At 39.1% G+C, this 18,345-nt stretch overlaps 1 protein-coding gene across 3 annotated transcripts in view; it reads right to left on the bottom strand.

Annotated features, from left to right (window-relative positions):
* Window positions 1-18,293, bottom strand: part of WDR25 (WD repeat domain 25) — a 62,355-nt gene extending 44,062 nt beyond the window's left edge. The window contains exons 1-2 of one of the 3 annotated variants that reach the window (XM_038137548.1): window positions 18,146-18,293; window positions 14,251-15,014 (exon numbers count right to left, since the gene is read on the bottom strand). In XM_038137548.1, the coding sequence (XP_037993476.1) occupies window positions 14,251-14,955 (705 nt within the window). In that variant the 5' untranslated portion in view covers window positions 14,956-15,014; window positions 18,146-18,293. The other 2 variants (XM_038137549.1, XM_038137550.1) reach the window with 2 other exon arrangements.
* Between the last annotated feature and the right edge of the window lie 52 nt (window positions 18,294-18,345).

The following is an 18,345-nucleotide window of genomic DNA, read 5'->3' as shown; positions in this document are numbered from 1 at the left end:
AGTCTAATTTGCTACTGCTTCTCTTTTCTTATGCTGCCAACGGAAAAAAAAATCAACTGATTGCTTTTAAAAAAAAAAATATTATACACATCACAGTTCAGGTGTTAACAACCAAATGGAATAAATACCTGATTATCTGTGCTGCGGTGGTACAGGTAAAGAGTACAGAAGGCCTAAGCAACTGCAACACTTTCAGAATGATTTAAATAAAATCTGGATTTTATACTGAGAAACCGTTAGACGCAAAATACATTTTTCACAGTAGGTAAGAGATTCCAAAAACATAAGTACTACCTTGAGTAATTATTGTTAATTAACTAGCAATGAGGCACTATTTCCAAATGTGACATTTAAAGCACATAATGTGATTGTGAATATTCACAAAGATAATTAAGTTCATCTGCTTCAAGTCCTTGATTTCAGCACATCTGAAAACACCTCTTAAACTATCATTAGACCTGTAATCAAGTATTTTGTTGCTCAGGAAAATTGCATACCTTTGCTTACCTGCTTATATTGGGATATGTATTCAAATGCCAGTACATGGCTTTTGATAAGAAACTCTCCTTCAGGCAAACACTGAGAAAAAAAATAACACTAATTCTGATTGTTTTCTCAGAAGGGACCATTAAAAATTAATTCCTCACACCATCAAATGAAAACAAAACCAAAAATTTCTGAGTTTCCCTAACTGAACTCAAGATCATAAGACTGATGTGAGCCATACTTGACTGAAAATATTCATCATCAAGTCAAAGGTACCCCAATGCACATACTGAGGATACTATTCATGTTAGGTTGCATACTTTCTTCCATCTTCTTTACAGCTAGATCCATTTCTCTACAAAAAGAAAAATGCAACCAAATTCAGGGATGAAATACAATGTATAATGTTAAAATGTGAAAATCAGAAAATGTACTGACTTCATTCACCTGGAAAAAAGTTTTAACCATTACTCTTCAGAGGCAGAATGAGTCTTTGATCATCAACTCTGATCTTGGTCTTGATCAAGACCTTCTTGGAGAAATAAACTCTGAAAATAGAAATAAAATGACCCCAAGAACAGAATGTCAAAAGAGTCATGACTTGGTGTTTTGTCCTTTGTTCTTTTAAGAGTAAAGTCAGCTTCTCTCCACTAGAAAAGAGATTAATGAATAATGTGCTCCAAGATGGAGAAGAAACATTTAGACAGCGTTCTAAAGTACAAAAGGTTAAATTTTGCTCTCCAATTATTTGACATAGAGGATTTTTAATCAGTCAAAACAACAGCATGAATTATTATGTACTCTAAGGGTATCCTACTGGTCTGTATCTCTCAGCCCAGTTTGAATAGCAGTTTTTTTCAATGCCAGAAAACTCTTTCGTGATCAAACTTTTATCAAAGATTACGTTTAAAGAGAAAAATAAGGCAAAATCTTTCTAAAAAAAGAAAAATTAAATTTTCTTAAGGTGCATAGTGCCAAGAAACTCCTGACCTTGCCTAAAAGCCAGTTCCTGCTGCTGCCTGGCCGCATTAAGTGTAGATTTACTGTTCTACTTCAAAGTCCATCGCAAGCACTGGCAATGCCAACTGCCAGGAGAACAGAGGGGATGTGACCCTCTGTGCCACAGGTCATTAACTCCAGCCAGCGCCCTGCTCATACCAGCAGCCAGCTGGACTTCACTCACGAGGGTGTCATCCTCCAGGAAGGTGTTGGTCCCTTCTCAGCAGTGAAAGGAGAACACCTGACCCCAAACACAGCACACATCTCATACAACCAATTCCAGGCTTGCGAAGAATCTCCTCAAGAGATCTACATGTTACCCACCTTCCCCAAGATCTGTTTCCTTAAACTATAAATAGACTGAGAAAACAAGAAGAAAAAAAGTGTTCTACAGTCTCTGGAGATGAACAACAGTGAGAATTACGAACATGTTGTTGCACTCCTACTAAAAACATGGCTAAAGATAAAAGTGATCTTCAACTTAACTAATCAATACAATCATAATTGTAGTTCTCTTCCAAGAGCTCAAAGCATGTTTCAGAGAAAAGCAACCTACTCAGGATTATCCAAAAGAAGAAATACAGGAGAAGAGTAAAACTTACTAGAGATCTTCCTTTCCCTTTCCCTATTCTGTGCAAGAACACTGGAATCCTGTTGAAACACTTTCTTATAGTCATTTAGTAGTGACCTTTGGCAAGTTTCATGGGGAATTATCTGTTTCTATATAAAGTGGTCAGCGAAATAAAATAGCCTGTGAGAGGTTAGACTACACTAAACACTGCTACACCAACATTACTGCCTCCAAGCGTTACAGGTGAGCCCGAAGGCAAGCCAGGTTGCCAAACTGGCATTAATTGAAGGCCAACAGCTCTAGTGCACATCCTCAAAGCTACGGGACATTTTAAATCCCCCAGAGCAGTGGTTACTGCTTTTCATAACAAAACAACCAAGGAATAGCAGGAATAAGTAAAAAGTAAAACAATGCCATTGGTATTTTCTCCTATTATAGTTGTAAGTATGACAAAATAATGTCTTTAGACATTTCAGGGGAATAAATATGTATGTTTCTTATGCTCATCACTGAATTTACAGCAAATTAAGAGGAAAGCAACAGCTTAAAACATGTTTTTCAATTGAATTCATCTGCTCTACAGAGCTAGCATAATGGTATTAGACCATATGCACCATAACATATAGATTATTGTACGCTGCTTTCTCAAACCATTCTAAAATCCAAATTAAGTGTCCTCCGAATTATTGCAGAGATTTGTACCAAAGAAGCCTAGAAATTAACACCCTATGTATTAGGTAGCCCAGGTGAAAAATCAAAAATTCTGAGTCAAAATATCAAAGAGTTGAGCAAAGTCAGACCAAACAGCGAGATTCAGACCAACAGAGACTTTGATGTTTTAGTCATCTGTATCAATCAACCTTTTTAGCTAATTCCCACTATTTACAAGAGAGATGGGCTTACCAAACAGTAACACGGCAAGCTGACAAGGAGAGAAAAGAGAGAAAATGGGAAAATGAAAAGAGAACCACTATTTTTCACTCTGAAGACAGACAACCTTTATATTATACACAATGCTCACAAAAAACCCGATTTGTACATAAGTGTATACATGCAGATATTTAAAATCATCTGTTATTGAGGACTCTATCCTTCCCAACAGTAAAGTGTTTCTGCCATGCCATCAATTGTCATCTTTTAACATAGCATGTTCTTTATTGTGCAGAAAGATTCTGGGACAACTACGCCTGAAGCTAATCACAAGTTTTCCATAAACCATTGACTCTAAGGAATATGCTCATACAGAACACATTCTCAGCCAGCTAAAAGTTATGAGAGTGACTACAAAATAGCAATTGTACATTCATGCTAGGCAGACAGTGCAAGAGAGTAACTTCCCACACACACACCAAAACAAAGTGAAGAATTCCCATCTAGTTTGCAGTTAACCTTTAAGTGTTTTGTGACTAATCACTGCACTATGGCTAACCCTGTGGATGTTCCTCAAATGGCAAGTTCCTGGAAAACGCAGAAGTGAAAAGTTACAATATCCTTACAAATCAGCTGGTGATTCAAGCTATAGTTTGTTCTAAAAGATGAAAAATCAGAATTACTTTAGCATAAGACAAAGCTAAGTATAGTGAAGATACTTAAATCCCCACCTCTGCTGAACACTACATATCCACAAAAATGTACTTCAGATACATCAGCTACTCCACACACAGCAGTGGGTGTGTTTGGGATGGCATGGTTCAAGCAGAGCAGTTTGATGCACATATCCAAGTAATTCAAGAGAAACATACATTTAATGACAGGTAGCTATTAAGAATTACTTTTAAACCACTAAATTCCCTACTGCTGCCCCTATTGTGGGAGAAGAACATGGCATACATTTGGCAGCTTCTCATCAGCTTCAGAATGCAGTGTAATGTGTGTAGTAGTGTGTTAAGAAAAACACATGTGTGCTCACAACACCTAAAAGCACAAACCCACTAGTGGTTCCTAGCAGACAGAACTTGTGCCCAGAGAACACTTCAGCAATCAAGATCTAACCAGCAGGCAAAGGAGAACTTCAAATGTATTGCAGCTCTCCAGGAGATAATTATCTAAATTACTATAGCCATTTATTAAATAATCTGGTTTCCCCTTCATCTCTATGAATCATATTCATTAGCATCAATCACTTCTTCAAGTCACAAACATTTATGCTCTATTAAAAGCAGAGATTCCTCATAAGTGCTAGACACCTCAGTTTCAGACTTAGAGCACTTTGGAGGCAAATTGCCTCAAGTATCCTCAGTTCCTACAGGTAAGGAAGGACTGGCTACTTTCACAAGCATATGCCACAGACACTTGCATCCCACAGATTTGGAGCATCCACTGTTGGTGTAAGAAGCACTGTTCTATTCACAACACAAGTCTTAGCAACTGCACTCCCAGCTTCTGAAACACTCTGTGTCTACTCCTGATGGCCTGTGACTTATTTCTGAAAACAAGAGGGAGAAAACCACCATAGACAAATTCCTTTTAGTTTTATGAGTTTTTTTCTTAAGCTTCAGTTAAACAGTAGGTATCAAAATTCAAATCATGGCTGTTTGTAGTGTACCTCAATACTATCATACTTTTTTTAATATAAAACTGCTACTCATGCTTTACAGCTTTATATTGATCTATGTACATACATAAAATCAGATATCATCAGACACCACCTTCTCCACACAGTCAATAAAACAAAATACAAACAAAACAAACAAAACAAACAAAAAAGGAGCAATTAAATCTGTCTCATTCTTGCACATCATCCACTGGGAGTACCTGGCACAGCAGGGACAACAGCTATGGACAAGTTCTGGTGACCCAGCCATCAGATGAGTGGTGGCTGTTCATCAGCACAACAGAGCTGGACACTGCCAACTGTGCATCCACTGAGAGGGTATTTGTGCAATGGCACAGAGTAACCCATCACTGCAGCAGCTCTAAAAATAAAAATAATGGTAGACAGTTGTACTTAGGGACTTAATTTCTATTTGGAAGAAATTACCTAATCCAAATTTACAAGCAAATTCTGTCCATCCCCAGTGTTAACCAGGTGATTTTCTTATTTTAAGAAGTAGTTTTTGGAGTCTTACTGCCCACCCTGATTTGGAGTAATATCTGAAAGGCAGTACACAGTTAGTGATTTAGAACAGCTAACTGAAAACCTGAGCTATAATGAATCTTGCATTTATCAGTCAGCCTGGGCTAGTTTCATTTTCTCTACAACTTCATTCTTTCAACTAAAAAATAAACCATTTATTATTCCCAAGGCTATTGAGAATGTTTATAACTGGGGAAAGAAAAAAAAAATAAAAAAATAAAAAAAAAACCACACAAAACACAAAAACAAAGAGAAAAACCAAAAAAATCAAAATATTAAAGATCCTCTTCTCTGAAAAACATAGATGCAATCCTAATCCCACTGATGTCAGTGACATAACCCAGTATTAAACATGAAAACTAGTTATTTAATTATGGAAATAAACTATTAATTATGTCAAGCAGCTATGTGTTTTGCTAGCAATGAGGACATCTTAACTAGCACCATTTCAGTACCGGCAAGCGAAGTAAGATTGAACTACCTAATTAATTTTAATTTCTTCTGCATTGTTAACATAGTGCTAGCTTTAAAATGTTTATATGACTATGTCAGCCCTAACCACCTGCACCCCTAACTCCTATCCTTTCCACAGAAAACCAGCTGTGTCCCTCCCTTAGTAGATAAAAATACAAAATTCCATGCGCTAGTCACAATGTTCAGAATGAGAAAAATTCTTTAAAAGGAGTAAACTATAATTTGGAAAGAGGAAAGGAGACCAGAGGAAAGGACAGATTCCTAGTTCTGACTTCAGGAAGCAAGGTGTTACACAGCTGGCACAGGCACAACACACAAGCACATGAAGTCTTCTTTATCATGCCCAGTGTTCTTAATTCACCAACCAACAGATACATCTGAGAAAGGTGGAAGTTTTTTATAACATTTTCAGGTATGTCCTAGAAGAAAAACAGCAGTTTTTTTACAAAGAATATAAAATTAAGCCTCCACAAGCACAGTGAAGGTAAAGACCAGCCTTAACAATCTAACCAGCCTGTCACCCAGCACACGGGAGCTGGAAGACAAACCCAACACAATTCCACACCAGCCACCAAATGCTTTTTCTTTGAAGAGACATAATTACTGCAATGAAACATGATATGTATGATAAAGGACTATAAGTCCTTAGTTCCATAGTAATGAAGCAAGTTCTTTGATGAACAAGGGGTTTTCTAATGTTTCTTTCTCCTGTAAATTAAAGGGAATTTATAACTAACAGTTGTTTTTATAGAATAAATATATAGCAAAGGCATCAATTAAATTCTTTCAAGATCAAGTGTCAGCAATCCTTGGTACATTCACTGGTATTATGACCTTAAAGATGCAGCTATATGACACATCCTAAAAATAAAATCTGCTTTAAAAGAAGCAAGGACATGAACATAGTGAAAATAATAGAAACTTCAGGAAAACTCTTCCTAGCCCTGATGCCAGATAAATCCTACACAAGTAATCTTCTATAGAACCTGAAAAAGTAGAGCAAAATTTCTCAAAAAGTTGTTTCCTTGACAACATTGACAAACCAAGAAGGGTAAGGAATCAAAGTCATAAGATGCCTTGTGGTTTGTTAGCAGATTTTTTTAAATATATAGCAGTATGCAAGATGCTGCTGTAAAGCCAGATTTCTAGAAAAGAAGCAAAGTTAGATTGGTTTTATTTATATTTTCAAAGAGCAAAAATATTCAGAATTTCTTAACTGTTACCAAAAAGTTGATACTCCCATAATATATTACAGTCACTTAAGAACTTAAAACTACTCCACCTCATTTTTTTCCCAAGTACCAAAATCTTGACTTTTTCACCAGCAATCTCACTGGCACACCCAGAATGGGGATAACACCATCATTCATCTGTCCCAACTCAGCTGACATTCTGCCATTAGCCTGCCCTGCAGCTGCCCACACAGGTGCTGGGTGTAACTGGAGAGCTGCCCTTAGGACATTCCCAGTTCAGCTGCATTAGAGCCACTGGCCCACTGACATCCCTAGCCCTGACTCTGCCCTGGCAGGAGCACAAGGTTGCTTTCTCCTCTGCTGCTTCACAGACACAGGAAACAACTGGAAGAGCTCCCAGCAGAAAGGAAGTGCAGAGCTCATCCATTCTGGACAGATAGGTTGCTAAGAAAAAAGTCAGATAAACACTTTAAATTCCTCATACTTCTGCAAATAATGATACAAGTAACCAAAACTCTTTTTAGGTAACATGAGAGGACAGAGTCCTTTCTTCCACATCACTGTTAAGGATATTTAGAAGTCAGTCTCAATGCTTTTGGATTTCCAGAGAAAAAAGGTTTGTGAAATAATACTGTCACAACAACCATGTTATCCTGTGCACCTCACCTGTGGCCACCTTGCACCTGTTGATCATTGTCAACCAAATTGTACAGAAGGCCTCAGTGTTTTTCCCCCAAGGCTTAATCGTGCTAAGCAGCTGAATAAAATACACTGCAGAAGCTCCAGAGAAAAAAAATTGAAGAGGATTTGTAATCAGACTCAAAATACAGACAAGCTTCAGTAACTTCCCTGCTCTTGGAAGAACTTTCATTTTCAAAATTTTTCTTTAAATAATTCCCAATTTATTTTTGCAGGGGCAAGGGGGAACACAGGCATACTAGCTACACTGTGAAATATCCATACCATTCTTTTCCTCCACAGCCACATCCTCTCACACAGCCATAAAGCAGTCAAAAAATGTTTCACAAGAACACTGGGGGTATCACTCCTGCATTCTTCAAGGAAATCCTAAGACAGGAGTCATTTCCAAGTGGGAAAAAACTCATGACATCACAAAGCTAAAAACCTCACCCAGAAGCTGAGCAGTTCACTGCATTTTTGCCCTTCCCCTTTTCCTCAAATGTCAGTCTTCATACAAGTTAAGAGAAATTCTAATCGAAAGCAGTACTGAATTTACTTCCTGTTAGTGCAGAAGGAAAGAAACAATGGCTTATCAAACCCTACAGAGATGAGGATGGTGCTATTTATACTCAAAGAAACATACTCCTTTGAAAAAATCCTTTGAGGCCTAAGAGTGTGTCAAACACTCAGAACATAATAAAAACTATACAAGTCATCTCCAGCTGTGGATTCTGAAAAAGTGAACAAAGGCATTACAAGGATTTCTGTTTCCTTGACAACTGCATCACTGGAAACAAGGAAATAATTAAAAAAATATATCTCTCTAACAGCACTCTCTAAACATTATCAAGGTACTAAAATACCAAATGTGAAACAACTCTTACCCACACAAACCTTTGGGATGAAGAGACCAAAATTCCCCTCTTTGATGAACTGTTCTTTGCTGGTACGTGTCACCAGCTTTTGCAGAACAATTGTGAGAGCTATCTATTACATCCTGACCTGGATTATCATCTACCCATGGCACAGCCAGCAGCTTTCACTGATGGTCGAGTACATTCCTTCCTGCATGATGTTCCTTTTCTTACATAAATAAGCATTATGGAGAACACTTCTCATTGAAGTGTATGAAATAATTTTGTTACAAGATGATCAAGGTATACAAAAAAGGCTGGTATTACCATGCACGTGCCTATCACATAAGTGCGCTGCCATCTTAAAAATCAGCAGTCTTAAAGTCACTGGAAAAAACATGCACAGTTCTAAACAGACAAGGGAAGAAGGCCAGAACCTTCATAAAGAGAGCTCTGCTTCAGTATTTCTGCTAATATTTAGCAGTCTCTTCAACAAGAAAACAATGGTTTTTTTCCCACATCTAGGTAAACAGCTCACGATATCCAGAACAGTAGCATTTCCTTGCTGCTTCCAAGATAATGGGGAGAACTACTTGTTATTTTTAATATACAGTATTAAAAATGTATCAACAGAGATCTTCAAAACATTTCAAATAAAGAGCATATGCATCAAATAGGATGACTTCCCAGTTTGTCACTTATAGTTAAAGGAACAATTGTTGCCACAACTAGATTTTAAAAATCAATCTAAGAGTTGCCCTACTTGAAGTACTAGCAGCAAGATAGCTAATTCTGCTTAGTGAACAGTTTGAATCCAGCCTAGCTATGACAGGGCTACAGCCCTCACAGCCATGCCTGAGTGTACAGGAAATATGCTGGCAGCTTAAATTTATTCTTAACAAACAGACACACCTGTGACAGAACAAGAAACACTGCCTATTCCAAGTGAATTGTGTACAGAATGGTTGAAAGCAGAAGTATTAGCATTTGTTACTCTGAGACAGGGTAATGGCCAATATCTAGGAAATTTGTGTTGTCACTATCTGTGCCACACACAGTTTATGGATTGAGGCTATCCTCTTCTATCATTCAGTCCAATACAACAGGATCAAGAATAATAAAATTCCTGGAATATACTACTGTGCTACCTTTCTCCTAACAGACACAAAATCACAAAATAATGAAATACTTTGAAAGTATAATTGAAAATTGTATTTCTTGTGGCATTTGACACACTCCAGGAACCAAAATCTGTACATTAAATTTAATGAGAATGAGTAACATACCACTCTAAATCTAATGATCACAAAAGAGTCTCAGAAGACTGGAGACGTATCTGGAAGAAATCTCTTGAGGTAGCAAGTTACAAAGATTAACTACTTAGGAGCTCAGAAATCCCAACTTGAAAATAAGCACAGAGCAGAAGAGGACTTAAAGGCACCGCAAACCTTTGACTTGTTCTTCTTTACTCATCCACTTAGAGACTGACCCCTGGTCTGGACCAGAGTGGTTGCTAAGTTCTTAATCATGGGAAGTCAGCAACGCCCCTGTTCAAGAGGCTTACATTATTAAACTCATTTAAAAAAATTTTACTTTACTTGTATCTATAGAGCTGTAACTAAATGACTAGTCAACTAGGCCAGCAGGGAACAAAATATATCAGAAAAACTTGCAACAATGTATTAGAACACAAAGTGCTATTAATATACATTTTGCATACTCAAGAATTGCAGCACTTTCTTTCCTTGATCTTGTTTAACAATGGAAAGTGCTGAAAATTAAGAAATCCTCTGCAACGAACATAACACCTGCTGTGATGCTCTAAATAAAATATGAGAAACACAAAATAACAGCTAGCAGTTGATTATATAAAGATATTACCTTCAGTTAATTTTAAGGTAAACTAGGAAATACAGAATAAAGGTATAGGAGCCTGAAGTTATGAACAATTGTTTAAAAGCTAAGTCCAGCACCAGTAACTAGTGAAAATGTTAACATCTGTGTGGCTCTGTATAATGACAAGATCTTCCAAACAAAAGACACTGACAATGTGAATGCAGCATTTTGGTTTCTGCAATTGATAAAGACACACTTTCTAATGTTCTCTGCTACTGAAGGCAAAAAGCTGTATTCAAAGGTAACTTGTGATTCTGGATTCTGTATTTGGGGTTCTAACCCAGAAACACCTAAACAACATCTGATGTCCAGAAAGCATTGAATATCCACACTATGGGAACCAGGCACCTTTAACAGCAGTGATAACTCTCAAAATTTATGCAAAAAAAAAAAAAAAAAAAAAAAAAAAACCAAAAACAAAAACAAACAGTAGATGAGATATTAAAATAATTAATACTATTTTGGTGTTTAAGTAGGAAAACCCAAAAATGGCAGTAGATACCTAAAATTCATTTACAGCAGCTATTCAAACAGAAGATAGAGAAGGGTTATTCAAAGAAAACAAATTTATTCAGTTCAGACAAAAATGTTTCACAGTCCTTAAAATACATACCTAAGCTAAAAACATAAGCCACTCAAAATAGTGTTACAGTGTAACCGTGAAGAGCAGCACTGCCACAGTAAGAGCTCCCCATTCCCTACAAATTTAAAATTTAGCATTAAATATTCTTCTATTCTTCTATTAATGCTCCAGATTTGAAGAATTGTGGGTAATTTGCACTACATATCACTTCCCAGATGAGGCTCTATCTTATTTTCAGGTCTCTTCAAAAACTCAGGGGTTTTCTTACACATTTAGCAACACATGCATAAACTTGTAACTCGGCTCTTTCAACACACAACACAGAGGCAAATATTGAGTCTTTGAGTCCTCATTCAGAGGCAGTTTAGTTCCCATCCCTTTCTAATATGCTGAGGTGCCCCATCTGCTGGCACGAGTGTTACTCAGAAGAATTCTGCCCCTGAGCTAAAAACTGATACTTTTTCCAACTTCACCACTTGATAACTGTTTGAGGTGTTTTAAATGCAACAATACAAAAGAAATCAGATCAAATACTTCTAAAGAAAACCATAAATGCACAGAAACATGGTTCATTCATTCCTAACTATGCAAGTTATTTTTACTAGATGCTCCTGATGATCTTCCAGCTCTAGGTTATTCTTCAGACAACAGAAACTGAAAACATCAACTCATTTATTGTAAATACTTTATCACAACTTACAATGATTCATAAAGGTGTTAAAGTGCACTTTTCAACCTGAGAGAACATAAATGGAAGACTGTTCTTTTCTCCTGATCTAAACAGGATACATACACATACTTAAAAAGTAAAAAAAAAAAAACACATAATCAGTTCCATATACACATTTTAGACATAAATCTGTGTGATATGAATGACTTAGTTATCATAATTTAGACAGAAATTTAAAAATTATGATCACTAAGCTAAGCAAAATAAAGCGTTTCTTCCTTCTCCATGCCAAGTTAAAAAAAAAAAAAAAAAAAGAAAGAAATAAGAAAATCCTTTCCCACAAAGGAAAATTCTTAGTTTGTGATGAAAGAGTAAGCTATTAAGAGGAAATTATAACAACAGATAAAACATACAAAAGTGGCTAAACACTACACAAATTGAGTACAACTATAAAGCTCTGGATTAAGCACCACTTAAGCTACCACAGTCATCTCAACTCAGAACACTCTGTTCTGAGAAATCCCCACTAATATTGGACTCTTCAAAATATAAATGTCTTAATGCATAGGCTGGGTGTAAGGACTGAATCCAAGACATTTACTCTTAAAAATGGTCCCAGTTATTCCTGTGACTAACTGAAAGTACAGAGTTTCGAGGGTCTGAATTGCCTCTTCTCTCTGATCATACCGAGATTTTAGGCTTTTATCTGTGCTTTGAGTTTTACCCAAATCAGATGTTGAAAGTAAACCATGCAAACATCCTGAGTGCCTGCATATTCCCATTAGAGGGAAAGAGGACACACATCCACTGCCTGGATTTAACTGAGCAATTCCAAGCAGGTGGTTTTTTTTTTTTTTGGGGGGGGGGGGGGGAATATACAATCTGTGTGAACTTAAAAGGATGAGGAAAAAGAAGACTTGACCTGCATTTTCAATCAGTTGTTTTATGCCTATACCGGAAAATTGACAACTTCAGGCAACAGTAGACAGCCAAAATCAATTCCCAGAAGGTAAAGCAGTGCTGCCACAGTCACCAGGGACTTATGTGCTCGTGATCCCAGAAACGGAGGGCATTTGGGAGCCTAACACCCAGTGAATCCTCGGTGTCACCGCGCCCTCTGCTGCCCAGGACAGCCAGCGTGGAACGGAGCCACAGCGACGCGGTTCCCTAAGAAACAACAGCAAGGCGCATCCATAGCTGGCTGCGAGCTGCCCTCCAGAACATGGGATTCACATACTTCCTAAGAGCTACGTTATTCCTTCATTTCTTTTTTTAGACCCACATGCTCTGAAGTGTTGCCAACACTAATATACTTCATTTATATTGAATTTCCAAGGTTTGGGGACCTAAAATAGTCAGATTTCTTCAAAAACCAGCTTAACTGTTAATGACTGTCTCCAGGCAGGCATGGTAACACTGATTGAGAAAAATATTTTTCCTTTTTGCTCAGAATACAAACCAGACCGGCCATTATTTCAACTTTTTAATAATTTTATATTGCAGTAACAACTTAGATTTTAGATTTTCATACCAAATTCAACACATCCATAACTTCACTTGTCAGTACAAATGAGGCTCTAGAATAGTCAACAAACATTAAGCAGACATTGTGACAGTTTAAGACAAAAGGTCAAATTCAGACATCCAGAGGAAATCTAAATTTACATTGCTGCTTAACAGAAACATCCATCAGCACTTTTTGCATATCTTAGCCTTTTCCTCCTAAGTCTGTTCTTCAAGCAAAAGCCAAGATATAACAAATATACTAAAGACAACTCGCAAGGAGAAACAAAGGTACTTTTTTTCCTACATTTAATGTTTAAGCAAAAAGAGGTTTCAAAATCCTGGTAAAGAAGATAGAGGAACTATGTTGGTATGCTGGTACAAGGGATGTTCTTCTAAAGATTTACTGAAGTCCTAAATTTTAGAAGCAGGAAAATAATTGTGCCTGCCATGGTAAATACATGTCACATGCAATAAAGCTCGTCTCCCACCAGAAAGGACACCTTCTGTGCACTCTTATCAAAGCTGTGCTCCTGTGCAAGGCCACTTCAGAAGACTATTATTTGAACCCAGAGGCACAATCAGTCCTATATCTGGGAAAGCATATATTCATTACCCCCTTTAAAAACAAAAGCCTCATTGGACTAACTAAATTGCCAAAGAACTGAAGACAAATTCATTAAAGCTAGGAGGAAAACTCACTCTGAGTATTGAGCAATTAATCCTTGAAACAAATTAAAGTGGGAAGAACCCTTAGGTCATGACAAGACAGTTCTGAGATGCAAAATCCATCTGACCTGATCTACCGCCTCCAGCAGATGTCACACAGGCCTGTCAGAATAATTCAAAATATTATTCCAGTGTTGGCAGTTAGTTGCTTAATGACTCATGGCAGAATCCGTGTGCATACCCTAGTGCTCATGGCCATTGTGATAAAACACTGGTAGAGATCATGAGAAATGACCTAGCAGAAATCTTTCTTCTGAAGGTCTAAAACACTGACATGACTAAAATAAAAAAAAAATGGGAAAAAAAAAAAAAACCTCCTGCCAAATTCCAAGCTAATGGAACTAAATGGAACTAACTGTGGCTATAGTGAAGGATTGGGCTGCAAGTTTATAATAATCTTAAAAAGCATCTCCTCAAATTCTGAGTGTGTTGGAACTGTTAAATACACAAGCAAGGATGTTATTTCCAGAAAATTGTTTAATACAATATTTTTAAGTCTGATGATTGAGCCACAGAGCATCTTGCTTTACATTACCTTGACTGTTTTGTCCATAGAAGCTGAGAGAAGCATGTGACTTTGTTCCCGTACAGGACACCACTGGATTTCATTAACAGGGCCGCTGTGTTTAGACATGTAAAATATTAAGCTTTTGGGAACTTCAGTTACTTTATATTTAGATCCCAAATATGGCTTAATTAATTCAGAGATCTTTCTCAAAGCCTGCTCTCCTGATCCACTTAACTTAACATCACAATCTGAGCTACCTCTCTGGTCAGATTCTTCTTTTTCAGGCTTACTGGAATGTTCTTGACGCAATCGTTTCGGGATATATGGTCTAAGTTTTTTTAGGGTAGTAGCGCTGTCTTTATGTGTTCTCTTCTGGGAAATGCCATTTCCAGAATTTGCTGAAGAGCTCGAAGCCTGTTCATAGTTTTTGTAAGCCACAGATACTGCAGCATGGCCAGAGTAAACCCTCTGACAATAGGGAGGTGCCAAGTCAGTGTTGTTATTCTGTGCATAATGCTCGGGGGGATCTCCACAAACCCTGCTCCAGCCAGATCTGCCAGTGCTCCCAGCAGGGTGCATTTCATGTGTAGATTTTGTACTACCAGGTGCAAAGTGCTGAACACAACTCACAGAAGAACTCAGCTGGTTTGTTTGTCTGCCAGAAGCATCAGGGGCTTCGGTCTTTTCAGTTTCTGTCTCGGAGTCTGAATCTTCATAAGCAACCAAACTCATTATGGCTAGACACAGCAGACTCCAGAGATCGCAGTGCTGCAATCCTCCAAAATTATGATCTAAAATAAAGAATTGATCATTCAGAGCACAATTAATTACAGAGTCTACAATCTGAGGAACTTAGGGATATAAATATGCCTTTCTTAAAAAAAAAAATCATACCTCTTATTCCTGTTTATTAATGGAATTTATTCCTCTATTACAACACACTGTACATTCTATTAAGCAACACGATTTGCCTCCAAGCCCTTTGCATACATTTTTAATGCATTGCAGAGGTTTATTTGCATACCACAAAACAATGACAATGAGGATGAAAAGGAAAACAACCTTACAATATAAATACAGCAAATTACTTTGCCTTACTTCCAGCATTACATCCACACACAGAGAAGAAATTAATTAATTATGCAGTGGTTTTGAATGTACATTTATAAGAATACAAATACTACAACTCTTCTGGAGTCAGTCTAACAATATCTATTTCTTAACACTACAGATGACTTGACAGAAGTGTGTAGGGGTTCAACTGGCAGTAAAAGTGTAAACGCATTTTTGACCCCTTCAGCAGCCTTGCAGTATGAGGAAATTTTCCAACTACATCCACGGAGCATGTTCCACACGTGGAACATGTGTTTTACAGATCAGACATGCCAGAAGCTGCAATGAATTCACTGTTTGCATTTACTTACAGAAAAATGACAGCATAGATGCCTCAACTGTGGAATAAGGTTTTTTTTCAATGTGTCCAGCAGAAAGAAATCTCCTGTCAAGACTGCATTTGTAACGTGCAGAACAATTCACCCTCACAAGAATCCCACCAAGATATTTCCAACAATTTTTATGGAGTATGTGGAGTATAGAGTTAACCACATTCAAACAACTGATGTGTCTGCAAAGTAATATTTCAACTTCTGCTGTTTATAGGCAACAAGTACTGGCAAGATTGATTAAATGTGACATTTTATTACTGCTTTGTTTCCTTGCCAAGCTGTAGGCACTCATTAGGCTGAAGAGATTTAACCCACAACACTTTCAGACAGGCTGCTGAAATTCTTGGATCAGGTCAGCAAAGAAACTGCCCTCAAAAGCATCTTGATGACAACAGGGAACACATGAAAGTCAGTATCTCCATAAGCATTTGCAGAATTGACACCACAAATGCAGGGACACCACAAACGTAGGCCCTACAAATACTTCTGCAGGAGTAGGACTCTGGAACTTGCAAAGATTACTAATTTAACTTCAGAATTAGATCTATTTGATTTAAAACAACTGTGTTTCACATAACCTACAGAAGTGTTACATGACTCCAGATTCTGCTACCAAATTTCTAAGCACAGATGCAGAAGACAGGCACTTATTAAGATACACACATTCATCATCACAGATCCTTCCCAGGATAAGGGATCAAGACATTTAACTGGAACAAGGTGACCAACATTTCAGCACATAAAAGCAACAAGATCTCCCTCTAGAGGACATTTTGTCATTATCTGAAGTTTAAGACAGCTATAAGCGACAGCAAAGAACAGCAAGGGAAAAATCTATTTTTAATAATATGGCTTCATTTATTACAACAATATTTCATTTAAACAGAAAAAGTAGTGTTTCATGAAAACTTAACTAACAGATCAATTCAAAAGCAGTAAATTGAAGTTCCTAGCAGTAAATTGACACACCAAATAAACAGGAGCTTTGAAGGGCTTCACTTCAGTAATTGCATCAAGTGGTTACTGTTTGTACTGCAGTGCTAAACACATTTCCCAGCCAAATGCATCATGCCCAAAGAACAAATATAGTAAGAAGCTGACCTCTGGCTAAAAGCTATAAACTAAGATACGCAAGTGGATTGGGTTACACTTACAAAGATACTTTAGCTTAACACAAAAAAAACCCAAGCAGAGATTCAGAAGTGCTAGATAGTGCCTTGCAAACACAAGGTTAAAAATGTTTCCCATGAGATACTGGAAAGAAACTGTCCCATCAGATTTGGTCGCCATAAATCCATCCCACCACACTCATCACCCATAAACAGTATTTTTGTAACAGGATTTTTGTAACAACAAAGCATCTCTCTCATCTAAACACTCCCCATCAACTTTTGTTTTTAAAGAAACACCACGCAGAGCTAATGCCCTAAGCAAAGAAAAATGGAGGGTCGGGGGAGAACCACAATGCATTTGACTGGAACCATCCTGTAACTGGACTGTGAATTTATTCACGATGTGATGTGCAATGTATTGAGCTAAGAGAAAAGTTTGCAGCATTTTGGTTTTCCTCGGCTTCCACAAGACTGATTTATCTGAAGGCATTGAAGAAGAGTGCTCAGCTCGAGAGGCACAGTGCCCGCGGATGGCAGCAGAGGTGTGACAAGGCACAGAGCACCGCAGGTCGCTCCGGGCAGGGCCCGGGGCGCTCGGACGGGAGGCACAGCCCTCGCTCGCTCCTAACGCCCCACAGCCCCGAGGGGAAAAGAACCTGCTACCGGAGAGGGCTCAGTCTGCACTGGATGTGAGGGGTCTGGAGCATCTCTCTCATAAGAGACCGTGGGAGACGTGTTTAGTCTGGAGAACAGAGGGGATCGCATCCATTCATACAAATGTCTCAGAGGCGGCTGCCCAGAGGATGGTGCCAGGCTCTTTTCCGTGCTGCCCAGCGCCAGGACGAGGAACAACCACAAACTAAAACACAAGAAGTTCCACCCCAACGCGAGGAATCGCTTCTTTTCACGGAGGGTGGCAGAGCACCGGGACACGCTGCTCAGCGAAGGCGTGGACCTCCCTGTCCGGAGACATTCAGCGCCCACCCGGCCGCGTTACTGCGTAACCTGCTCTGGGTGGCCCTGCCTGGGCAGAGGGCTGGCCTGGATAACCTCCAGAGAGCCCTTCCAGCCCTAATGCTTCCGCGAACACCCGGCGCTCTCCAGCGGCCCGGAGCAGCCCCACCCGAGGCAGCGGCTCCCGGGAGGGCCCCGGCAGCTGAGGCCGGCTCCCTCCCTCTCCCGCTGAGCCCTTGCCTCTCCCCAGAGCCCCAGGCGCCGAGGCCACCCGTGCTGCCGGGACGACGTCCCCCGGGCCCGGTTCCCCGTTCCCGGTCCCGGTTCCCGGTTCCCGGTCCCCATTCCCGGTCCCCATTCCCGGTCCCATCCCGCGGTACCTGCGCCCCCGGCAGCGCGCCCGGAACTCACCTGCCGGCCGCCGCCGCGCCGCTTCTAAACACGCGCCGGCTAAAAACAAGGCACCGCACTCAAGCAGTTCCGCGTGTCGTAGCCCCCGCGCTGGGGCCGCGTGCTGGGAAGGGCAGGGTCAGACCGCGGCTCCTTGAGCGGGAAGAAGCTCCTCTTCCGCCGCTGCGAGCGGAATGGAGAGCGCTCCCTTGGGCTGGTGA

The sequence above is a fragment of the Motacilla alba genome, chromosome 5 (assembly GCF_015832195.1).
Source record: "Motacilla alba alba isolate MOTALB_02 chromosome 5, Motacilla_alba_V1.0_pri, whole genome shotgun sequence".
NCBI classification, from domain to species: domain Eukaryota; kingdom Metazoa; phylum Chordata; class Aves; order Passeriformes; family Motacillidae; genus Motacilla; species Motacilla alba.
The sequence above is the reverse complement of the archived record's forward strand: the minus strand, read 5'-3'. Positions and strand labels throughout refer to the sequence as shown.